The following is a 22,260-nucleotide window of genomic DNA, read 5'->3' on the forward strand; positions in this document are numbered from 1 at the left end:
ACTGTGAGCCTGGGCAGCATTTTTTGTGGTTAATTTTTGGCTGCTTTGCACCTAAATGGAAGCGTTGTGTTGTATACTACCCAGGGAGCTGAGACGGTTGTTTTATGAGCCCAACGAGCAGGGGTAATAATTATGTTAAGCGCTTTGAGAGTCCATCTGGTACGATTGCCCTATAACAACATATTATTTCACTTTACGTTGTGAAGTGCGAAGTTTGAAAATACGTCTACCACTGAATCTATCCAGGCATTTAAGATCTCTAAGGTTTAAAAGATCCCTTCATTTTGGAAAATATTTATCTTTTTCGTCATTCGGCACAGCTGGATTTTTCTGAAAAGATTTTTTTCTTTTCATCTTGCAATTTCGTTGCAATTTGGTCAACAGATTCCTTGCATCAGGCTTAGGTGCACCTTGCTCCATTTTTCTCTCTTCCTGCCCTGTGGTTTCACACGATATGTTTTAACTCGCTTGCATGCTTGTTTGTTTGTTTGTTTGTTTGTTTGTTTGTTTGTTTGTTTGTTTGTTTCACTGAATAATACAGTGGTCAGTTCAGTCTCGGCCCGAGTCTGTACTCTGATGATTGACCTAGACTCACGCGGTTGCGGCCAGCGCATGGGGAGATATGTCCTGCCACCGGGGGATCCTTGCACCTGTACAGGTGTCAGACAGGGCGGTCATTACCACCGCTACGCACCTGAGATGCAGGGACAGGATCCACCGGTGTATATAGACATGCTGCCGGAGGTGACTGCTGACGTCATCGGCCGTTGGTTCAAATGCACTACGGGCAAAGTGGAGGAGACGACGCACGGAATTCGAATCACCTCTGAGCCGACTGAGCCGCAAGCAGATTGTCAAGAGATCTTGGATGCCGGTCAGACATCTAGCGGTGTGTACACCATCCTGCACGCAGGACAGAATATGCAGGTCTACTGCCGCATGGAGTCGGGGAAAGGATACATAGTGAGTGAAACCCCTTATTTTCTCAAAATCATGCTGCATTTTACAAGTAAAACATGGTAGGGGTTTACTTTCAGAATAGCTCATAGAGGTATCTGAAGTGAAAACAGTGACGGCGCTACGGGGGGGGGGAGGGCATTTACCCCTCCCCCCCCCTAATTGTCTTTCTTACCCCCCCCCCCCCCGAACAAATCAAACAAAAGAGAAAAAAGGAAAATATGGAAGTAAAAGTAATCGAAAAGAAGAATGTCGAGGTCAACATTTTAATGTGTATTTAATTTATAATTAAGACTTCAACCCCTCGGCAATGGCCCTAAAACGTTATATGCACATAAATATGTATATGAATGGTTTAGAACAGCGCGCCAAAGCGCAATATGATGTCAGTATGAAAAAAATGTGCCCCTCACTTTCCCGCCCCCCCCCCCCCCCCCTCAAAAAAAGATAGAGATTCGCGTTTGTCGAGTTACAGACGCAGAGGGATCGGGAGGCAACAGTTTTGAATATTTTTGATATAATAGAATCACAAAATTTACTCTTTCCAGTACAATCATTTTATTATTTTGTTTTGGGAAAAAATGCATCTTTTGGTAATGATAAATTTCAATATACAGGGTGTTCGAAAACAACCGAACCCTCTTAGCGCCCTCTTTTTTTTATACAGCTTTAGTACATCGCAAATATCGATACATATTTGAGAGTACAGTTCATTAGCTTTCAACAACGAAAAAGTCGTTTTCAATCGGGTAGATAATTATTTATTGAGTTATGGCAAATTAAAACAGTTCAATTGTCCACGGTCTTAATTGTCATTTATCGGGAATGTAATGGTTTTGGGGTAAGGGTAGTTTTGCTTTCTTTATTTGTTTAATATTTCTTTCTTTTTTTGGTTCTTTTTTATTTTTTATTTTTTTTTTTGGCAATAAAGGTCGTTCCTCCTTTTGGAAGAAATGGTAGTACTGAAAAGGAATGTTTGTTTTAATTCTTAGATGTTTACTGTGCTGCTCTGTCTCTGCCCTCTACTTGGTAGCCTCTTTCACGGTGCACGGTTCGGCGCTTGTTCGTTTTGTGATATCAGTCGCCGTGGACAAAATGAAAAAGCAGCACTTGTTTTAAATTGGCCATAACTCAATAAACATTTACCTGATTGGAAAAACGTTTTCGTTGTTGAAAATGAATCTATGCCCTTCAAATATGAATCGATATTTGCGATGTAGTTTTAGAAGCTGTGAAAAAGAAGACGTTTTGAGAGTTCGGGGGTGGGGGTGGGGGACGACACCCTTTATTTCCGGTTTGATGACGTAATCAGTTAGAAAGTGCAAAATGAATTCTGATTTAGGTCAAAGATGCTACATGTTCATCATGAAGTGAAAAGAACTTTTGAACATTTGGAAATATAATGGATGTTAAGTGTATGTATTAATAAAACCAAACTTACGGTTTGATGACATCACAACATTTGGAAGCCCAAAGTCAACATTGTACCGATATCATCAAATTGCCTCTGTTTAAAAGTAGCATTTAATCATCAAAATGACCTTGGTGCGAATTCGAGTAGGTAACTTTGAACTATGTCAATACGCAGTTCACAGAAATTGCATCTTATTCCATTTTGTTTTTGTTGATTTAAAAAAAAGGAAAAGGGCAATTCCATCGTTATATACGGCCGAAGCGTTAAGAGCCTAAAATCAATTTGAAGCAAGAAAAAGAAAAATATTTGCAGAGAAAGGAAATTCTAGTTGTTTGGTACAAATCTGGCTTAGGCCTTTATGTACAACATGACATGGTTAATGTAATGTTAGTTGAATTAATTAATGAGATATAAGCAGAGAGTTTTGTTTTCTCAGTATATACGCGTTAATAAAAGTCTGTGAAGTTTCATGCAAGAATTTAATGAACTCACTATGTTGAGGTAGATATAGGTGCACTCTATAAAAACACCAGTAACATCTTACAAAAAGGAGCTTGGATGTTATGGAAACATCATTTTTTTTTATACGTACGTTACATTATATCGTTACGGACGTTACGTGTCTAAAATCAACTGCAAACACGTGATAAAAAAAAAACTGGATCATGCTATTCTAAGTTATGGGCGATAATTTCTTAAATTTTGAACCTTTCTCTCCTTAAAAACAAAAACGCAGAATAACACTTGCATTTTGCATGTGAAAACAAGATGCCAAAAGTACCTAAAACCTATAAATTTCAGCCCACAAACCACATTTTTGACCAAAACAAATACATTTCACCAAATTGTTTCTCACTGGCGTCAGTGAGTGGCACACCACTCAAATATAAGGCCTTGTTGCCCCCTTTCATTTGATATCACATTTGAGGTTGCGATGCTTGTTGTTCTGAAGATTTCATAAATTTTCCATTTTGTTAGCTGTTTCACTTTGCGTGCATTTGTCCCAAAACCAAATGCCGCCCTCTATAGGTAATGCACCTGAGCAGATAGTGATTACGTCTGTTGTGTTATGGATTATCAAAGATAATTATCGCATTTTGGTTTATAACACTGGTTTGTGTACATGTATTAGGTGTTTAAGAACCAACGAGGCTACCCTGTTAAAATGAAAATACAAATAAATAAATACAACGTTTTTATCGGTTTTATACAGAACCTCTGTTCCCAACTCGGTATTCTGGGTAACTTTGTAACATACTCAACATCTCATTACACGTTCGCCAAATTTCCATGTATACTCTTCACAGGTGTTTCAGAAGCGGTTTAATGGGTCGGTGAACTTCACTCGCAACTGGGCCGATTACCAGGACGGATTTGGCGAACTCTCGGGAGAGTTCTGGCTCGGGAACGAGAAAGTCCGTCAACTAACTTCGGAAGGTCAATGGGTACTTGAGATCGAGGCGGTGTATGATGATCAATTCAAATCAAATGATATGACGTACCGGTGGCCATTCCGCGTAGAGGGCGACAGCTATAAATTGGTGGTGGAAGGATTCACTAGTAAGATCCATTTTTCTTATCAAGAAACGTACTCATTCAACTTCCGAATAATAACATGAAAAAGGAACAAAATATGGATTTGTTAGCATTTGACCAAAACCATTGGTGTAAGTAATAAGAGCAGGCTTGGGGTCACCTGCCACCCCCCGCCCCACCCCCAGACCTGTGACCGCCCCCGCCCCCCCCCCCCCCACTCACACACACACACACACCCATACTTGTTTCACATGACTAGTGTGGACTTTCCATTGCTTTCGTGTAGTTAAGAAAAACCAGTGAAAAAACTCATTTTTCTGAAACTGTGAAAACTCTTTCAACCCAATTTTTTTTCTATGATTCCCTTTAGTGTTTCTCTTCATTCTGCTACGGATAAACCTAACCCAAAAATGCCTCTAAACCTGTTTTCCAGAAATGGGGAAACACTGTGTGGACGTGGGCAAGTCCACACAACGTCGGTGCTACCTACATTATGTGGACGTCTTTTGTTCGGAAGTCCACACTGCGTATGTAAGACAAGCTCACCCACCCACCCACCCACACTTGTTTCACATGACTAGTGTGGACTTTCCATTGCTTTCGTGTAGTTAAGAAAAACCAGTGAAAAACTCATTTTTCTCAAACTGTGAAAACTCTTTCAACCCAATTTTTTTTCTATGATTCCCTTTAGTGTTTCTCTTCATTCTGCTACAGATAAACCTAACCCAAAAATGCCTCTAACCTGTTTTCCAGAAATGGGGAAACACTGTGTGGACGTGGGCAAGTCCACACAACGTCGGTGCTACCTACATTATGTGGACGTCTTTTGTTCGGAAGTCCACACTGCGTATGTAAGACAAGCTCACCCACCCACCCACCCACACACCACCCACACCCACCCACACACACATCCCTACCCCGATCCGCACAGAATTTGAGGAAGGCAACAACGCACTGAGTGCCCCTCCAGAAAATGAGGTCCCCTGCAAATTGGAACCCATTATGTTTGATGGCCGCATATCCTTTGATACCGAAAATTCCACATAACAATTGAGTACCAAAAACAAAAAAATCCTATCTAATCGTGGTGTGTTACCTGAAATATATATTCTTGGTCTACTCATACCAGTTGCTTTCGAAATGCCGATTAATTGCACATTCATTTTGAGATTGAATTTACTGTCCAAGGAGTACATGTATTACGGTAGAATAAGGAATCATTCCTCTAATCTCGATATTTTATATTTCCGGGCTCACTTGCATTAACGTAAAGTATTTCGCCCTTTTTGATTAGTTACAGATGGTTTGTCTTTCCCCTCAATCGAGACCCCTCACGCGTTTTCGACGTATGATAGAGACAACGACGATTCCGCCGAAATCAACTGTGCTGAGGTCGAGAAAGGAGGGTGGTGGTTTGGCCAATGTAAATCTCCGCAGGATTCTTGGGTCAATCTGAATGGAGAATATTCCCTTCTGGATCACCCAGACAATGCAGATCGGGAATACCGCGGAATGAAATGGGATGTTCCAGGGAACGTCATAGTAGTGCGGAGCAGTCAAATGGAGCTATGCCGTTTCACTCCACGTGGTAATGCACAGTAACAACATTTCATTGAAATTATTGCACTTGATTTTCGCACAAATAAAGCAAACAAAATGATAAACATCAGGATTTGAGCCTTGACAATTAAGTATGAATTTCAAAGCACATTACATAAAAAAGGGGAAATGAAAGGGGCCTAAAAATATCTTCAGTTTTGCTATGATGAGACAAAACATGTTTGCTTAAATTTTGTATCTTCATTTTTTTTTAAACTAAACACGATTGAAACAAATATAAGGCACCTATAGAATCGGGCACTTTTTTTCTAAAAAAAAAAATCTTTGATTCAATAGAGCGTAAAAGTTCACACCTGGTGGCGCGCTTCCGGAACCCTTGAATAACATAATTAACGCGCAGAATTCTAAAATTTGCATTTTTTTGGGTACAGTGATTTCTTACGAATACCACAGTCGAAGAAGACCTTTGTAAAATAGTTACTATTGTGCCAAAAAGTGACCTCTCACTTTTGAAAATCTAAAATACATGTGGACTAGTGGAACTCAGGGGACTCGTACAAATTTATAAACAATTTTCGGCGGTCATATGGGTAAAAACTGAAAGTTAAATAGGAGACTAAAATATCTTTTAGGATATACATTTTAAATTAATAAACGAAAAGGACTCATTAGCAATTACAATCGTTTTATCCAAGTGATTTCTTCTTCTATTTTTTTCGTGAGCAATACCAAGATATAATTCGAACATGAATGTTTCTTGGGGTGATTATACGGTTAGAAATCATTCTGTTCAAAAATTATAGCAAGAAAAAGGGCAACCTATATAAAATGCCTATAGGCGGGCCGCGCGAGGGTTCCGGAAGCTCGCCCCGTGACCTTTTGCTTTCAGGCTCTATACTTGGAGAATTAGCCCTACCCATCCACTGGGACCTCGAAGCCAAGTTCACTTTCAGCTAGAAAAGAAATATGTTCCGAAGGCTGATTTGGGGAAGTCTTGGTCGCTTCATTAAGAATATATTTTTTTACCAGGAACTATTTCCACCTTTTTTTTCAGATTGTCAAGACTTGCATTCTTTTGGTATCAAGGGCAGCGGCATCTACACCATTTATCCGTGGAAAGACACGAGAAGAATGAAGGTTTACTGCGATATGGATACAGAACCCAATGGCTGGATCGTAAGTTTGATTTGTATTTGCTCAAATTGCCTCTGTTTAAAGTAGCATTTAATCATCAAAATGACCCTGGTGTGAATTCGAGTAGGTAACTGTGAGCTATGTCAATACACAGTTCAAATAAACTGCATTTCATTCCATTGGTTTTTGTTTATTACAAAAAAAATGGAAAAGGCCAATTCCATCGTTCGAGACTAAAAACCAATTTGAAACAACAAAGTAAAAACTTGTAATGAAATTTTTTTATATTTGGTACAAATCTAGCTTTGGCCTTAACTCATGACATGGTTAACTTAGGGTTAGCTGAATTAATTAATTTTTAATTAAACTACCGTTACGGATGTTATGCATTGATAAAAGCCTGTGAAGTTTCTTGCAAGAATTTTATGAACTCACTATGTTGAGGTAGATATAGATTGACTCTTTGGAAACACCAGTAGCATTTTACAAAAAGGAACTACATGTATGATGTTATGGAAACATCATACTTTTGTTGTTACGGACGTTAAATTATAACGTTACGGTCGTTACTTTTTGTTAGTGTGACGGCGCTTCAGTTTAAACCACGCCCACTGCACATAAAGTAGCATTGTACGTTCTGCGCGATGTGGCGCAGAACGCAGGAATTGTGTTTAAAACCAGACGGTGTTTTATCCGGCAGTTTAAAACCACCTGCACGTGACTGGTTCTTGACCAATAGCAATGGGTAAACTGTCTCAAGTATTGATGAAATACAAATACCATGACAACGCGAACTGAACCGATGCATTTTTTTTTTATCAGTTTAAACAGAAACTCCGTGCCAACTCGTTATTGGTGTCTGAGTAACTTTATAGCATAATTATCTCATTACACAATTCACTTACTTTCCATACACTCTTTACAGGTGTTTCAGAAGCGGTTTGATGGGTCGGTGAATTTCACTCGCAACTGGACCAAGTACCAGGACGGATTTGGCGAACTCTCGGGAGAGTTCTGGCTTGGAAACGAGAAAGTCCGTCAACTAACTTCGAAAGGTCAATGGGTACTTGAGATCGAGGCGGTGTATGATGATCAATTGAAATCAAATAAGAATATGACGTACCGGTGGCCATTCCGCGTAAAGGGCGACAGTTATAAATTGGTGGTAGAAGGATTTACTGTTAAGATGCATTTTAACCATAGGGGCGTATTCAACTTCCGAATAATAACATGGAAACGGAACAAAATGTAATTTTTTTTAGCATTTGACCAAAACCAGTTGGGTAGCTAAGAGCGGGCTTGGGGTCACCTGCCAACCTGCCATCCCCCTCCCTACGCCCCTTCCCTGAGACCTGTGACCGCCCCCACAACCCCCTACCCCTCTGCACAGAATTTGAGGAAGGCAACAACGCACTAAATGCCCCTCCCCCCAGAAAATGAGGTCCCCTGCAAATTGGAACCCATTATGTTTGATGGCCTCATATCCTTTCATACCAACAATTCTACATTACAATAGAGTACCAAAAACAAAAACAAAATCCTATCTAATCGTCGTGTTTTACCTAAAAGATATATTCTTAGTCTACTCATACCAGTTGCTTTCGAATTCCTGATTTATTGCACGTTCATTTGAGATTGAATTTACTGTCCAAGGAATATTACGATAGAAGAAGGAAGCATTCCCCTGTTTTCCAGACTCACTTGCATTAACATAATAAAGTATTTCGCTCTTTTTGATTTGTTATAGATGGTTGGCCTTTCCTTTCCATCGACACCCCTCACGCGTTTTCGACGTATGATAAAGACAACGACGATTCCGCCGGAATCAACTGTGCTGAGGTCGAGGGAGGAGGATGGTGGTTTGGCCAGTGTGAATCTCCGCAGGATTCTTGGAGCAATCTGAATGGAGAATATTCCCTTCTGGATCACCCAGACAATGCAGATCTGGAATACCGCGGAATGAAATGGGATGTTCCAGGGAACGTCATAGTAGTGCGGAGCAGTCAAATGAAGCTACGCCGTTTCACTCCACGTGGTAATTCACAGTATATAACAACATTTCATTGAAATTATTGCACTTGATTTTCGCACAAATAAAGCAAACAAAATGATAAAAATCGGGATTTGAGCCTTGACAATTAAGTATGAATTTCAAAGCACATTACATAAAAATGAGAAATGAAAGGGGCCTAAAAATATCTCAGTTTTGCTGTGATGAGACAAAACATGTTTGCTTAAATTCTGTATCTACATTTTTTATTTTAATAATTATGTTTTAAACAAATATAAGGCACCTATAGAATCGTTGGTACATACCAGGAAACGAACCTACCGATTTCATATGATAAACCTTGCTGTGAAGTGAAGTGAAGTAAGGGCTGGTACTAAATACCCCGTGAACTTATTCCGCCTTGTAATGGTATATCGTTCGGAAAACAACGATTATTGAATGTGGTTTTAAAAAAGGGTGCTGCGGGCACTTTTTTTCTAAAAAAAGAAATTATTTGAAAATGTTCGTTCAATAGAGCGTGAAAGTTCACACCTGGTGGCGCGCTTCCGGAACCCTTGAATAACAAAATTAACGCGCAAAATTCTAAAATTTGCATTATTTTTCTGGTACGACTAGTGGAACTCGGGGGACTCGTACAAAGATGAACATTTATAAATAATTTGTGGCGGTCATATGGGTAAAGTTAAATAGGAGGCTAAAATGTCTTTTAGGATATACATTTTATATTAATAAACGGAAAGGACTCATTAGCATTTACAACACAAATCTTAAATGACCGCTGATAAGGACTGCATTCAAGCCAGCCCGACTAAATCAAGAACCCATCGGCTGTAGGTCGGTAAATCTTCGTGTCATTATACATTTTCGTCGTCACGCAAGTACGAGATGTGAAAACAAACGTGAACGAACGCGGAGACTTGGAAACGATAATGCCGGATGTGTAAGGTCGTAAAGAGTAAAATTCGTTTTATCCCAGTGATTTCTTCTTATTATTTTTTTCGTGAGAAATACCAAGATAAAATTCCATGATGAATGTTTCTTGGGGTGATTATACGGTTAGAAATTATTCTGTTCTAAAATTATAGCAAGAAAAAAGGGCAATATATATAATGCCCATATAGGCGGGCGGCGTGAGGGTTCCGGAAGCTCGCCCCGTGACCTTTTGCTTTAAGGCTCTATACTTGGAGAATTAGCCCTACCCATCCACTGGGACCTCGAAGCCAAGTTCACTTTCAGCTAGAAGAGAAATATGTCCCGAAGGCTGATTTGGGGAAGTCTTGGTCGCTTAATTAAGAATTATATTCTTTTACCAGGAACTATTTCCACCTTTCTTTTCAGATTGTCAACGCTTGTATAATTTTGGTGTCAAGAGCAGCGGCATCTACACCATATATTCAAAGTGGAATTACACGAACCGAATGAAGGTTTACTGCGATATGGATACAGAACCCAATGGCTGGATTGTAAGTTTGATTTGTATTTGCTCAAATTGCCCCTGTTTAAAAGTAGCATTTAACCATCAAAATGACCCTGCTGTGAATTCGAGTAGGTAACTGTGAGCTATGTCAATACACAGTTCAAAGAAACTGCATTTCATTCCATTGGTTTTTGTTTATTTTAATAAACAAAAAACATGTTTTTAAAAAACATGGAAAAGGCCAATTCCATCGTTCGAGACTAAAAACCAATTTGAAACAACAAAGTAAAAACTTGTAAGGCCAAAAAAAAAGGCTCCGGTTTCTGGTATGGAGCTTGCCCAAAAAGTGGTGCGGCGACGCGGCTTTTTTTTTTTTTAGGCCAAGGCCTACCTGTTTTGTTTGCTTCAAATGTCGGCTGATGACTGCAAATGGTGCCCGACTAAACTTAGTGCAAATATATGGGAGTCAAGAGAGGCCACATAAAGCTTATTCTCGATCATAACCCCATCTAAAAACACGTTAAAATTGTGCAGCAGCAGGATTCCAGTCAAACCAGTGAGTTTGGCGGTTTTGAGACATCATCTTTTATTGAAAAAAAAACACTTTTTTTTCATTTTGCCGACGCGCATGGCTACGGCGACGCGAGCGCATACCAGAAATCGGAGACTTTTTTTTTGGCCGAATGCAATTTTTTTTTTTATATTTGGTACAAATCTAGCTTAGGCCTTAATGTACATCATGACATGGTTAAGTTAGGGTTAGCTGAATTAATTAATTTTTAATTAAACGACCGTTACGGCTGTTACGCGTTGATAAAAGTTTCTTGCAAGAATTTTGATAAACTCACTATGTTGAGGTAGATATAGGTTCACTCTTTAAAAACATCAATAGCATTTTACAAAAAGGAACTATATGTTGTTATGGAAACATCATACTTTTGTTGTTACGGACGTTAAATTATAACGTTACGGACGTTACTTGTCTGAAATAAATTTCAAACACGTGATAAAAACATGCTGAATCATGCTATTCTAAGTTCTGTGTGATATTTTTATAAAAATACGAACCTTTCTCTCTGCCTTAAAAACATAAACTCTAAATAACACTTGCATTTTGCATGTGAAAACAAGATGCCGAAATCGGACTACCTAAAACCTATATTTTAGCCTATAAACATTTCTTTGACAAAAAAAAAAAAAAATCACCCCATTCTTTCTCATTAGCACATCACTCAAATAAAAGGCATTGTTGTCCCCTTTCATTCGATACCATAATGGTTGTGAGGCTTGTAGTTCTGAGGATTTCATACATTTCCCTATTTATCAGCCACTTCAGGTGCAATTGCCCAAAAGCCAAATGCCGCCCTCTATTCGGGTACTACACCAGAGCGGATAAGTGATCATATCTCTTGCATTATGAATTCTCAAAAAATAATTATCGTGTTTTGGTTTATAACATTTAAACGGTGCGTGTACGCGAGACGTGTACGAATACGGCGTTTCCGTATCGCGTACACGCATGCGTTGAAAAGAGGATTAGATTTTGCGGCATGTGCACAAACGTGACTTGTGCGGGAATGCCGCGCTGTCACTTCAATACCACTAAATATCGGACTACATTGCATTTACATTGTTTTTTCCCCCTCACTTTTCGTAATGATTACTTTCATACTCAAAATGAAAAAAGATATGAATGGATTTCAGGAGAGTGCTATTAAATCCACTTTGCTTACATGTGCACAAATATACATGTAGATTGCTTAGACTACCTCTAAACCCACTGAAATGGAACTGAGCGTTTCATTTCTTCTATAATCTTAGCTCGCCTTCTTTACAAAACTGTTTCAAGGGTGAACCTAATAATGAGCTCTTTTCAGTCAAACATAAAAGGTTGTTATTAACATCATTCAGTAATTATCCTGAATTGTAACTCCCTAACTTTTTTATCAGAGCTGTTTTTTTGTTTGTTTTTTTTACAACGAAATAAGAAATCCTTGCCAAGCAAATAAATGTCATATCATTATTTACTCACATATACATGGAACATTGTCAAGGCTGATACATGTATCATTTGGTAAATATTATTTATTTCATGTGCATTTTTTTTCCTTTTTCGAGGATGGCTTGTTTACTTCCTTTTCTTTTTTTTGGCGTTTTAACTTGAAGACTGAGACAAGTTTGTAAATAAGGCCACATGAAATATGTAACCTACTCACACTGCTAATAGTTTCTTGTTCTTTTGGATTATTACTTTTTTGCAAGCGAAAAGCAATAGTGCTGAAGAGTGTGATACTAACGTTTAAGTAAGGTTATGACAATTCGATAGATTGACTTTACATCTCGCGGGGGGGGGGGGGGGGTCTGATCTACTATAGCTACTTAATGTTAAAACTTGTTATACACTGGAATTACTGTGAAGCCTTTTGTTACACAACTCCAGTATTTTGGCCCTTGTTTATTCAAGCAACACAACATAAAAAGTATGTAGGCCTACCTGAAAATAAGTATCAATAAGGGCATTATGGTTACATATGTTTGGTTCAATAAAATTGACTGCATTTTCCAAATGAAAATGTTGCAGAGGTGGCCATAATACTACTTTTCTAAATTAGTGCATATAATTAATATTTGATAATTAATAATTTAATATTAAATAGTATTTATCAAATTTGAGCTAAATAATAAGTCACAATAAGCCAACCTTAAGTACTGAATATGTAAATTTTCTGTTGTTTAAAGAAACAAGTTGTGGCACAGTCCCAGCATACTGGAATTAAAATAAAATAAAAAAGTCATATTGGATTTACAGAGGAGTTCAGCTGTATGCCAACTTAACCAACCTTACGTACTTCCAATATTAGACAAATTACAACAGAATGTATTTGTTTACATTAGTATAATAAAGAGAATGACATTTAACTTTCATTTTCACTATAAAAATAGAATACAATTGGCAATTTATTGTACAGTGTCATCCAACAAAAAGCAGCACAAATGAATGTTAGTACATGTTTAAGAAACTGATGAGCAGTCCATTTTGGCAAACTACCTTAATAAAGGCAAGAAAAATGTCATTTATGAAGTTATATTAAACAAATAATCCTTTTACAGTCCTTGTTCTCTCAAATTTTAGTTATTAGTAAATCCAAAATAATTAATTGTAATATTGATAAGATCAACTAACAGCGAGACCAGCAGTATTGTCACTTCAACTCAATCTACTCTTGATTGCTGTAGGGTCTCTGATTCTTGAACATCTTCGGGGTAGCTCCAAACTGTAGCTTGTTGCTCAGCTACAAGAAGGTGTAAATAAAAGAAAATAATGTAAGTAAGTATTTCAGCCTGTAAAATAATTACAAAAGGTTAACCCACTTTTATTTCTTTCCATGAATTATTTTCATAAAGGTTACCCACAATTTTTGTGGCCCATTTATCACTCAGTTTTTTCACTGGTCAGGTGACCTGAATTCATAATAAATTTTGCTCGGTTCCATAAATGTAATAACTCCGAGGGTGAACGTGCATTTTCCACAGGATTTTCCGACCAAATCCTTCAGACTCATCATCTCAGGTGCAGTTATGTTGCTCTTGACACCCTGTTCAATAAAAACCACAAAATAGACTTGCTAGAGTACACGTTTTGCACATTTCAAGAATTTTGTTCAGGTGTCTTTGGCTGTTTCACAGTCTAGTTTTAGATTTCACGCTTCATTTGCAGTGCATCATACAATTACAAATGTGTAGTATGATATCATTGTAGTGTGAAGCTTGACTGCACAACACTGTGGCTAACAAGTGTTTGTTTTTCTTTCTGGTTAGACCGCTGACATGCAGGTCAGACATGCAGGTATGAAATTGGTGGTTTAAATGTGGAATACATATTTGTATAACTTGTGGCTAATAAAATTCACAAGCATGACAGGTGATTGCAACTACAGCAATGAAATACATGTAACATTTTTGCATTATATATACAGTTGTTCTTTTTTGTTTTTTATTTACACTGACCCAACAAAGTAACATGACAGCTCAACAAGAAATAAACTTTACTTTACTTTTGGCAATTAGGCCTCGAGTTGCCAATTGAAGACCAGCTTCCCAGGACTTTGCCTTCTTCATAGACTGCTGGAGTTATCTTTGGCATTTTTTGGGAGTTCCTCTCTTGTTTACCTTAGATAATAATTTTTGCAGGAATTCATCAGTTCTGTTTCATTTAAGCTGGTTCCTGACCTGAAAGTAATTCAATCCACAGACTAGTTGAAGCTTTTGGTAAATGTATGGGTGCAAACGTACGTGCCAAGGGTTGGCTAAGCCCTAGCTCCCTTCTGGTTCCAAGATACTTGGCAATTGAATGGGGCTAGTTTAGCCAGAGTATAGGGCATGACTAATTGATTATAAACCTACACTCGTGTTACTACTCAGGGAGTACGGTAGGCTGCATTAATTCTACATGTGTGAATATTTAGTACATGTACTTGTGCTATTTCGTCCAAAACAACAAAAGAAACACCAGTATAATTCATAAAGAGAATATATACAGCATTTGCTACACTAACAAAAAAATAAGGAAATCATAGATCATAGTCTAGCTTTTGCTTTGCATGTTTACTTTAGCCTAGGGCTAGGGCCACTCCCAACTGGCCCTAAACTTGGGCTAGCACTAGAAGAAAAAAATCACATTCATTAGAGGAAGCCATTTGTCAACATGAGCTTACACATTGTTATTTTATTGCTCATTATTGTTGACCCAAATTGTCCACGACGCGTCGACGAGGCTTATCAAAGTCTTTTCATTTTTCACGATAAGGATGCTACTTGAAACAACACAAACTTTCGCTGCCTCTGTCACTTTGTTAGCTCTAAAAACGGGTGAAGTGAAGGCTCAAAAAGTGCATAAAATCGCCATCATGCCGTGGTAATTCTTATTAATATAACATCCTTAACGTTATCTTCACACTATACCTTAATTCCTACAAATTTGGGAGTTCATAAGATAACTATTTTTGTCGTAATTTATCGAGAAAAATCCATACGTGAACTTACCATTTTGACGTGTGATGCAGGAACGCCGTGCGAGTACGTGAAAATGTACCGCACAGAATGATACACAACTTCTCCGAGCCGCACACGCATCCCGTACCTGCATCGTTTTCTAATGGTCCCTATTGCTTTGTGTATCAGGTGTTTCAGAAGCGGTTTGATGGGTCGGTGGATTTCACTCGCAACTGGACCGAGTACCGGGACGGATTCGGCGACCTCTCGGGAGAGTTCTGGCTTGGGAACGAGAAACTCCGTCTACTCACTTCTACTAATAAATGGAAACTAAGGGTAGATCTGGTGGACGATCAAGGAACGAAGAAACAAATCAAAGTCAACAAATTCAGCGTCAAAGGCAATGGTTACACTTTGGACCGAGGTATGTTAATAAACCACAAAGTAGGTTTAATATGACAGCAATAATAAAACAAAACAAGACAAAGCTTGTCCCAGAGCGCACAAAATGCCTTCCAATGATTCAGAATGGCTATTCACGGGAAGTACTTTCCTGTATCTGGTCTACACAACGGAACGGATTTAGTCCACTCACTGCCGTTACGAGGTAATACTATTATTGGCAAATGTGAGACTTAAGCAAGTCTAATTCACAAGTGGCAGTCAGTCAGTCAGTCAGGCGCGGTTCTAGAACAAATATTTGGGGGGGGGGGGGGGCTAGCAGGGGGTGCATCCAGAATTTTTTCCAGGGAGGCGTGCTGAAATGTAGACCGGTTATTTTTTCCAGACACTTAGGCCTCCGAAAATCAATAGGTTGGGGGGAGGGGGGGGGTCATACCATATTTTCAGTGGGGAGCGCCAATAAAATCCTAAAATCATTCACACTATATTGACTACAAATGCACCCTTGTCACGACTATTTCTTCAGGGGAAGACCGTTCGCATGTACATCACAATCCTTCTTTTTGCTATAATGCAATTTTGTTTTACGGAATTTATTTGTTGGGGCTAGACCAAATTTTTGGGGGGGCTAAAGCCCCCCCCCCCCCCCTAGGCCCCCCCCCCCCCCCCCCCCCCCCGTAGAACCGCGCCTGCAGTCAGTCAGTCAGGCACCAAGAGAATGTGGGGCCTATACTGTTTTCCTACAGAGCAGCACCAAAACATTGGAGAATCCTGTCCTAACACAAACATATAAATGATGGATTGTACACCAAAATGCGTACAACATTCAACGCTCGTTCTTAAGCCATAACTTAAACCTTTGATATACAATTGGACCTATTTCTTGTCTTTGCCTACAGCGTTCATCTTTGAGGTTTTTGTTATTTAATTAAGTATTAAAATAATGAATGCACTACAGGTCTACTCAAAAGCACACACACCGTAAATGTGCTTGTAATACAATGCATCTATTCCTGGTGTCCATTTAATATTTGTGGTTTTCATCGTCCACTCCCAAAGTGGTGTCGTAAAACTCATATCATTTTAATATTTGTTTGCTCTTGCGTAGATTCACCGGATTCTGATTTCCCTCAATTCAATCAACATAAATTCTCAACGTATGACAAAGACCAGGATGAGGAGCAGGGTAACTGTGCAGATCGGCAGGGAGGGGGGTGGTGGTTCGGAGCGTGTAGTCATGATATTTCGTACAGCCTGAATGGGAAATATCACGATGGTGGTTTGAAATGGGATGGATGGGCAGAGCATGTAATAGTCAAGTGTGAAATGAAGCTGCGTCGTTAATAATACTGTATACAAGAAAAACCAACAAAGGAAAAAAAAGGGGACTGACCGTCTTTAAAAATCGATGTCGGAGATAAACCCAAGGAAAACAATGATAACTTTACAAGTTCTGAATCAATCGAACCGAAATTTATAGTATAAGCAGTTATGAAAGATGACATTAGTTTATGTGTACTTTTTTAAGCATTGTAAAATGTGCAATAGATGAAGGTGATGAAGGTTTTGGCTCAAGCATTACAATGAGAATTACGAAAAATAGAGGCTGAAATCTAGTATTAAAATGTATTTGCAATAAGCCCTATTTTCGTGAAATTGACGGCGTTTTAATGTCGCCGTTTTGAGCTAATTTACAGGCAGAAATTATGTAGGCCTATATCCTTTAATACACAATAAATGTGGCAAACGAGTCTTATTCTGCATCAGTGATTGAACAATTTTACACATACTAAATAAAAGAAGTTTCCCAGCTGAACATACTTGATGCATTATGTTACAATTTAACATTTTCAGTCCGCACTGAAAATAAGTGAAGACATAAACTTGTAATCTAAATATAGTGACGAAGAATAGATGAGCTTACTGAAAAAAAGTAGAATTTCTTTCTCGTAAATATTAACCGTATGTAATGCAGAATTAGTCCGGTCAATTTAGAACAAAACAGAGCCTGACCTAGAACAAATTGCAATAGAATTTATTTTAACGTTATCACGCTGAGGAAACATCACTATTTAACAAACTGAAAATCTAATTTCATCAAAGGAGTGGAAAAGTGCTTTTATTCACTTTTTTGCTACTAGCTTTTCATCATACGTAAACAGTCGTATGGAGGGCGTCGTGTTTTCTTTTGCGTCCGTTACCCGTCAGAAAAACCGTTCACATCACGTATGAGACTTCGTGAGACACCTCTGATCACAGCAGACGACTTTTTTATGTCCACCAATTATTAACATTGATGGTAATTTACACTGCCGCCACATACTATAGGATATTTTCTTGAAAAATATCAAGAAGTTTGAGATTTTTTTCTTCACGAATTATTTATTGGTTAAAATAAATCACTTTGTGCTCAATAAACCATTTGTTTCAGGGGAAGTCGTGGCATAAACAGGTCTACTTGAAACAAGGCCGGGCAATGATATACACACAGAGATCCATTTTAAGTTAAAATTTAAGTGTCTACGCCAATAGGCCGGAGTCCAATTTTAAATATCAGGGAAAATATCCGAAATCCAAGATTCGTGTGTTGGTTTTGTGATGAATTTAGGTCATTGGCATTGAATTATAAAATACCTATAAATTTTTCCAAAAAAAATTGTATACTCAAAAAACCTTAATGAAGACAAATTAACTGGTTTAAAATCTTGCAGTGAAAATTTTGCTGAATTCTGGGCTCTAGAGAAAAGAAATGTAGGCAGTGTGACAAGTGTATTACCTCTATAACTAACATACGTTCCCCCAGATCAAAGCCTCCGTAGGCCAGGGAGGGAGGGGGGGGGGTTGTGGACCATGCAATTGAGATCATTTTTTTTAAAGTATAGGTTTTCCCAGCTATTTTAACACTTGTATCACACGAATTCCCTATATCGATACATTTATTTCGTCCCCAAACATCGCCATGCTCACTTCTCAATTTGAATTTCAGAAAGCCACCCCTAGATTTCATTTAAGGTTCAGTATAATTCAAATTGTTAGCATTCCGATTCTTCCAAAATCTTTGAAATTCGTCTCGTGAAGCAATTGGCGTTGAATTGAAAAAGCAAATTCGTTTTTTGTCATTCGTTTTAATGTTCTTGTCGTTACATTTCGTCTCTGGTGACTTAAAACGTTACGGGTAAAAATGTGCCCAATCTTTGGACTTGTTTGCGCGTTAATTAAATTTTAATTTTTAACAAATATTTCCTTATAAATGATAGTATAGCTGTAGGGTTTTTAGGGTTTTTTGACAATTAACATTGATATCAGAAATTGAACTTTCACAATATGCTCTTTGCTTGAAATTAAGCATTAAGATCAAACACTTTCGTAATGTTGCTCTTTGATATATGTTTATGAATAAAACAACAGAAATAAGGTATGATGTCTATCAAAGACCAACATTAAGAAGGTCTTTGAACTTAATGCTTAGTGTCCATTTCATAAGTGCATATTGTGAAATGTCAATTCCTGACTCTAATGTTAATTGTGAAACACAGAAATAAAAATTCATACCTTACAGCTAACTACTTTTATTTATACATATAAGGAAATGTATGTTGAATTATCATTGTTTTAATACGCATAATTCTTCGAATAAGTCTAAAGATTGGGCGCATTTTGTAATCGTATACGATTTAAGTCACCAGGGACGAAATGTAACGACAACAACATGAAAACGAATGACAAAAAACGAATTTGCTTTTTCAATTCAACGCCGATTGCTTCACGAGACGAATTTCAAAGATTTTGGACGAATCGGAATGCTAACAATTTGAATTATACTGAACCTGAAATGAAATCTAGTGGTGGCTTTTTGAAATTCAAATTGAGAATTGAGCTTGGCGATGTTTTGGGACGAAATTTAAGTATTGATATAGGGAATTTGTGTAATACAAGTGTTAAAATAGCCGGGAAAACCTATAATAACAACGCGAGGTCTGTTCCATCCAAAGAATCGTTTCGTTGGGACTCAAGTATGCTTTTCTGGAGTAATGCATTTCACTTTTGTCAGTACAAGTAAATGTCTCAATCAATTTTCATATATACCTCGATCAGGATCTTCACAATTTAGCTGTTTAAATTACAAAATGTACTTATGAAAAATGTATGACGTACATGCAAAGCTAATGTACAGAACTACATCTGTTTCTCATCAACCTCATATACAATTTTGTTTTAATTGTGACGAAAGTGTTTTGAGATGTTTTGTTTCATATTTTCATGCGCTTACAAATGTAATGTAAGCATCACAACCCGAGTTCAGTACTTTCTGAATGTTCTTAAACCAAATCCAACAAATCGTTTTCAGGCGCTCAATCAATAATCTTGAAATAAAGATATTTCGCTTTACTTTCAAAATGGTTCATGCATGCACTGACCAACCGTTTTCAGTCTGTGTATGATCAAACATGATTTTTAGACATCCCTTTTTGCAAATAATCATATCGTCTGTGGACTTAAAAAACTTGCGCACTTTAGGCGAAAATCGTCCACTCTGTCCATAGTGCCCAGTATAAAATTATGATTTGAAACAGACATATCCCCGTCAAATGTAAAATTTTGAACCAAGTTACAAAGGTATACTGTTCTTAATATAAAACTCAGTGTACAAATTTATGTAAAAAGAAAAAAGAAATTATATGACACACGTGACAACTTTTTTTTTTAGTTTCCGACGTAATGTCGTCTGCTTCACTCGCACGTGGTCATGAATCCTAAACATTACCTTATAGGCATGTGAATCGAAGCAAGTCACCAGACGGATAGTTCGAGGATAAAATGTCCCAAATTTTAAAATCAAAAAATGCTTGAAAAAACACCCTTCCACTCCATAGAAACAATTAGATGTTTTACATATTTGTGTATTTATTTGAAGTTGTTTGACGCTTAAATGGTTTCTATTTCAATTTGTTCTAGGTCTTAACTTAAATTGACCGGACTATATAGGTGCTCTTGTTGTAGACTGTGTTCTAATATTTAATTGATATTAGATATGGTAATACTGCATACAAAATATAGTTATGCATAAAGTAGGCCTAAAAAAAATTAGAGTCATTTTGTAGAGTAGTTCATCCTTGTGTTTTCAACGCAAACATCGACAGTTTTCTCCCGTAGAGCACTAGCTTTACGCTTGCAATGCACACGATTTATAAGAAAGTGGAATAAAGAATTTGATTGGAGCGGGGTTTGGGCCTTGGAACTCCGGATTGCTGCTCTGGTGCTCTACCAACTGAGCTATCCAGCCATCATATCGACGGTTCCCCATTTTTGTCAATGGTTGTTGTACTGCAAATCTTGTTCAATAAACAAGATTGACAGAACTAACAAAACCCATACGCATGCGCGTCTTGATTCTGTCAAGTATATAGTCATTTGCTATCGCTACATGCCCACGCTCGGTATTAACCCGGACTCCAGTACAGGCCTACCTATAGTTACTGGTTAGAAGTTATGATAATTATGATAATTTTATATAAAAGAATGTATTACTAAAAAGTGTCAGAGGCGGCGGAACCGGGTGAGGCAGGGGGCACTAAAATTACGGATAATATGTTTTGAGTATAACCATTGCCCCAAATGGTATAGAGAGTTCTGATATGAACGAGGAATACGAAAACAAAGCCTCAAACCCCTAACATAATGCGTAGTTTGCATAATGGCCGGTTTTGAAGAGCGCCCCCTAAAAAAAACCCAGAGGGATGGAGGAGGTCAACAACTTGAAAGGTATATATAACAAGCAGGATAGAATGCACGTTCTAAAGATATTCTGTATGTGTTTGTCCAAGATCCAACGAAATACATGTAGTAGTGCTAAGTGTGAAGTTGAATTTCATGTTATACCTAAGTTTTTTTCCTTAGTGTTTAAAAAAATGTTTATGAACTTATTTTGAAGTACGTGTACAGCAAAGAATTTCGTTTAAATCCTATGACTCATTATAAAGTTAGGGTTCATAGTTAGTCCGAAAATGTGGGACTCTCAATACTGTGTATGAGAGTCCCAAAATTTAAGATTGTCAAAACATGCAATACAAGAAAATAGACTGGCACATGGAACAAATAGTCCAACACCCCTTACGAACTGCATCAACTGTGTCAAAAGAAACAACTGGTGCTGGTCTCTATTTCTACACATTCTCCAAAATCATGCCACCAGACTACTGAAGAGTTATTTTTTTTCAAAAAGTTAAACATGTACCAGTCTAGTCTTAGGCTTCAAATTGAAATCACTTGGCTTCACTCTCAAGTGCAAAATGTTGAAGTAAAGTCTTCTTTAAAAAAATGAATTGAGACTTCAAACTTGGCCGGTGAAATACTGAGGACCTTGTCTTTGCCTCATGAAAGTTTTTGAGAACTCTGTCAGCTGAAGAGCGAGTAAAGTTGGCCTGATTTTGTTTTGCATGTTTGTCTGCACTCAAGGTTCCAGTCTGGTCCAAGTGTGACACTTTTCCTGTCCCTGTCACCTTGGTAGGCCTACTTTGTAACCCGTCACGTAAGTATCCTTAGGATTGACTTCAAACGATATTTTATTTGTTGGGTAGGTAGTTTGCTAATCATAATCACTCTTGGATGACAACTACATTAAGAAGTGCATCAGAATTATAAAATCATAGATGTCAGATGAAAATAATAGGGACAGGAAAAAAGTTGGCCCCCAAATTAATTGATAGAATGACCCATAACGATTAAATATCTGTTGCACAATAAACACTGATACGTGTATGGTACAAACTGATGACCGGATTAATTTTTGGATCGTTGCCCCTCCCCCTCCCCCGCCCAATCCTGAATACGTCACAG

At 37.9% G+C, this 22,260-nt stretch overlaps 1 protein-coding gene across 1 annotated transcript; it reads left to right on the forward strand.

Moving 5' to 3' along the window:
- Nucleotides 1–576: 576 nt before the first annotated feature.
- LOC119722198 lies at nucleotides 577–17,871 on the forward strand. The gene is made up of 10 exons (XM_038192245.1): nucleotides 577–963; nucleotides 3,679–3,931; nucleotides 5,202–5,495; nucleotides 6,522–6,643; nucleotides 7,527–7,752; nucleotides 8,349–8,636; nucleotides 9,951–10,075; nucleotides 15,211–15,445; nucleotides 16,532–16,609; nucleotides 17,855–17,871. The coding sequence occupies exons 1-10, from the start codon at nucleotides 577–579 to the stop codon at nucleotides 17,869–17,871; spliced, it is 2,025 nt and encodes a 674-aa protein (XP_038048173.1).
- Nucleotides 17,872–22,260: the final 4,389 nt, after the last annotated feature.

Source organism: Patiria miniata, unplaced genomic scaffold (genome assembly GCF_015706575.1).
Source record: "Patiria miniata isolate m_02_andy unplaced genomic scaffold, ASM1570657v1 HiC_scaffold_14, whole genome shotgun sequence".
NCBI lineage: Eukaryota > Metazoa > Echinodermata > Asteroidea > Valvatida > Asterinidae > Patiria > Patiria miniata.

Excerpts from the sequence above, each read along its gene's own strand:
- LOC119722198 (XM_038192245.1), top strand. The coding sequence starts at position 577 with ATGATTGACCTAGACTCACGCGGTTGCGGCCAGCGCATGGGGAGATAT. Across the intron at positions 6,644-7,526 it reads CAGAACCCAATGGCTGGATC|GTGTTTCAGAAGCGGTTTGA; the intron begins GTAAGTTTGATT and ends CACTCTTTACAG. Across the intron at positions 15,446-16,531 it reads TGGTTACACTTTGGACCGAG|ATTCACCGGATTCTGATTTC; the intron begins GTATGTTAATAA and ends GCTCTTGCGTAG.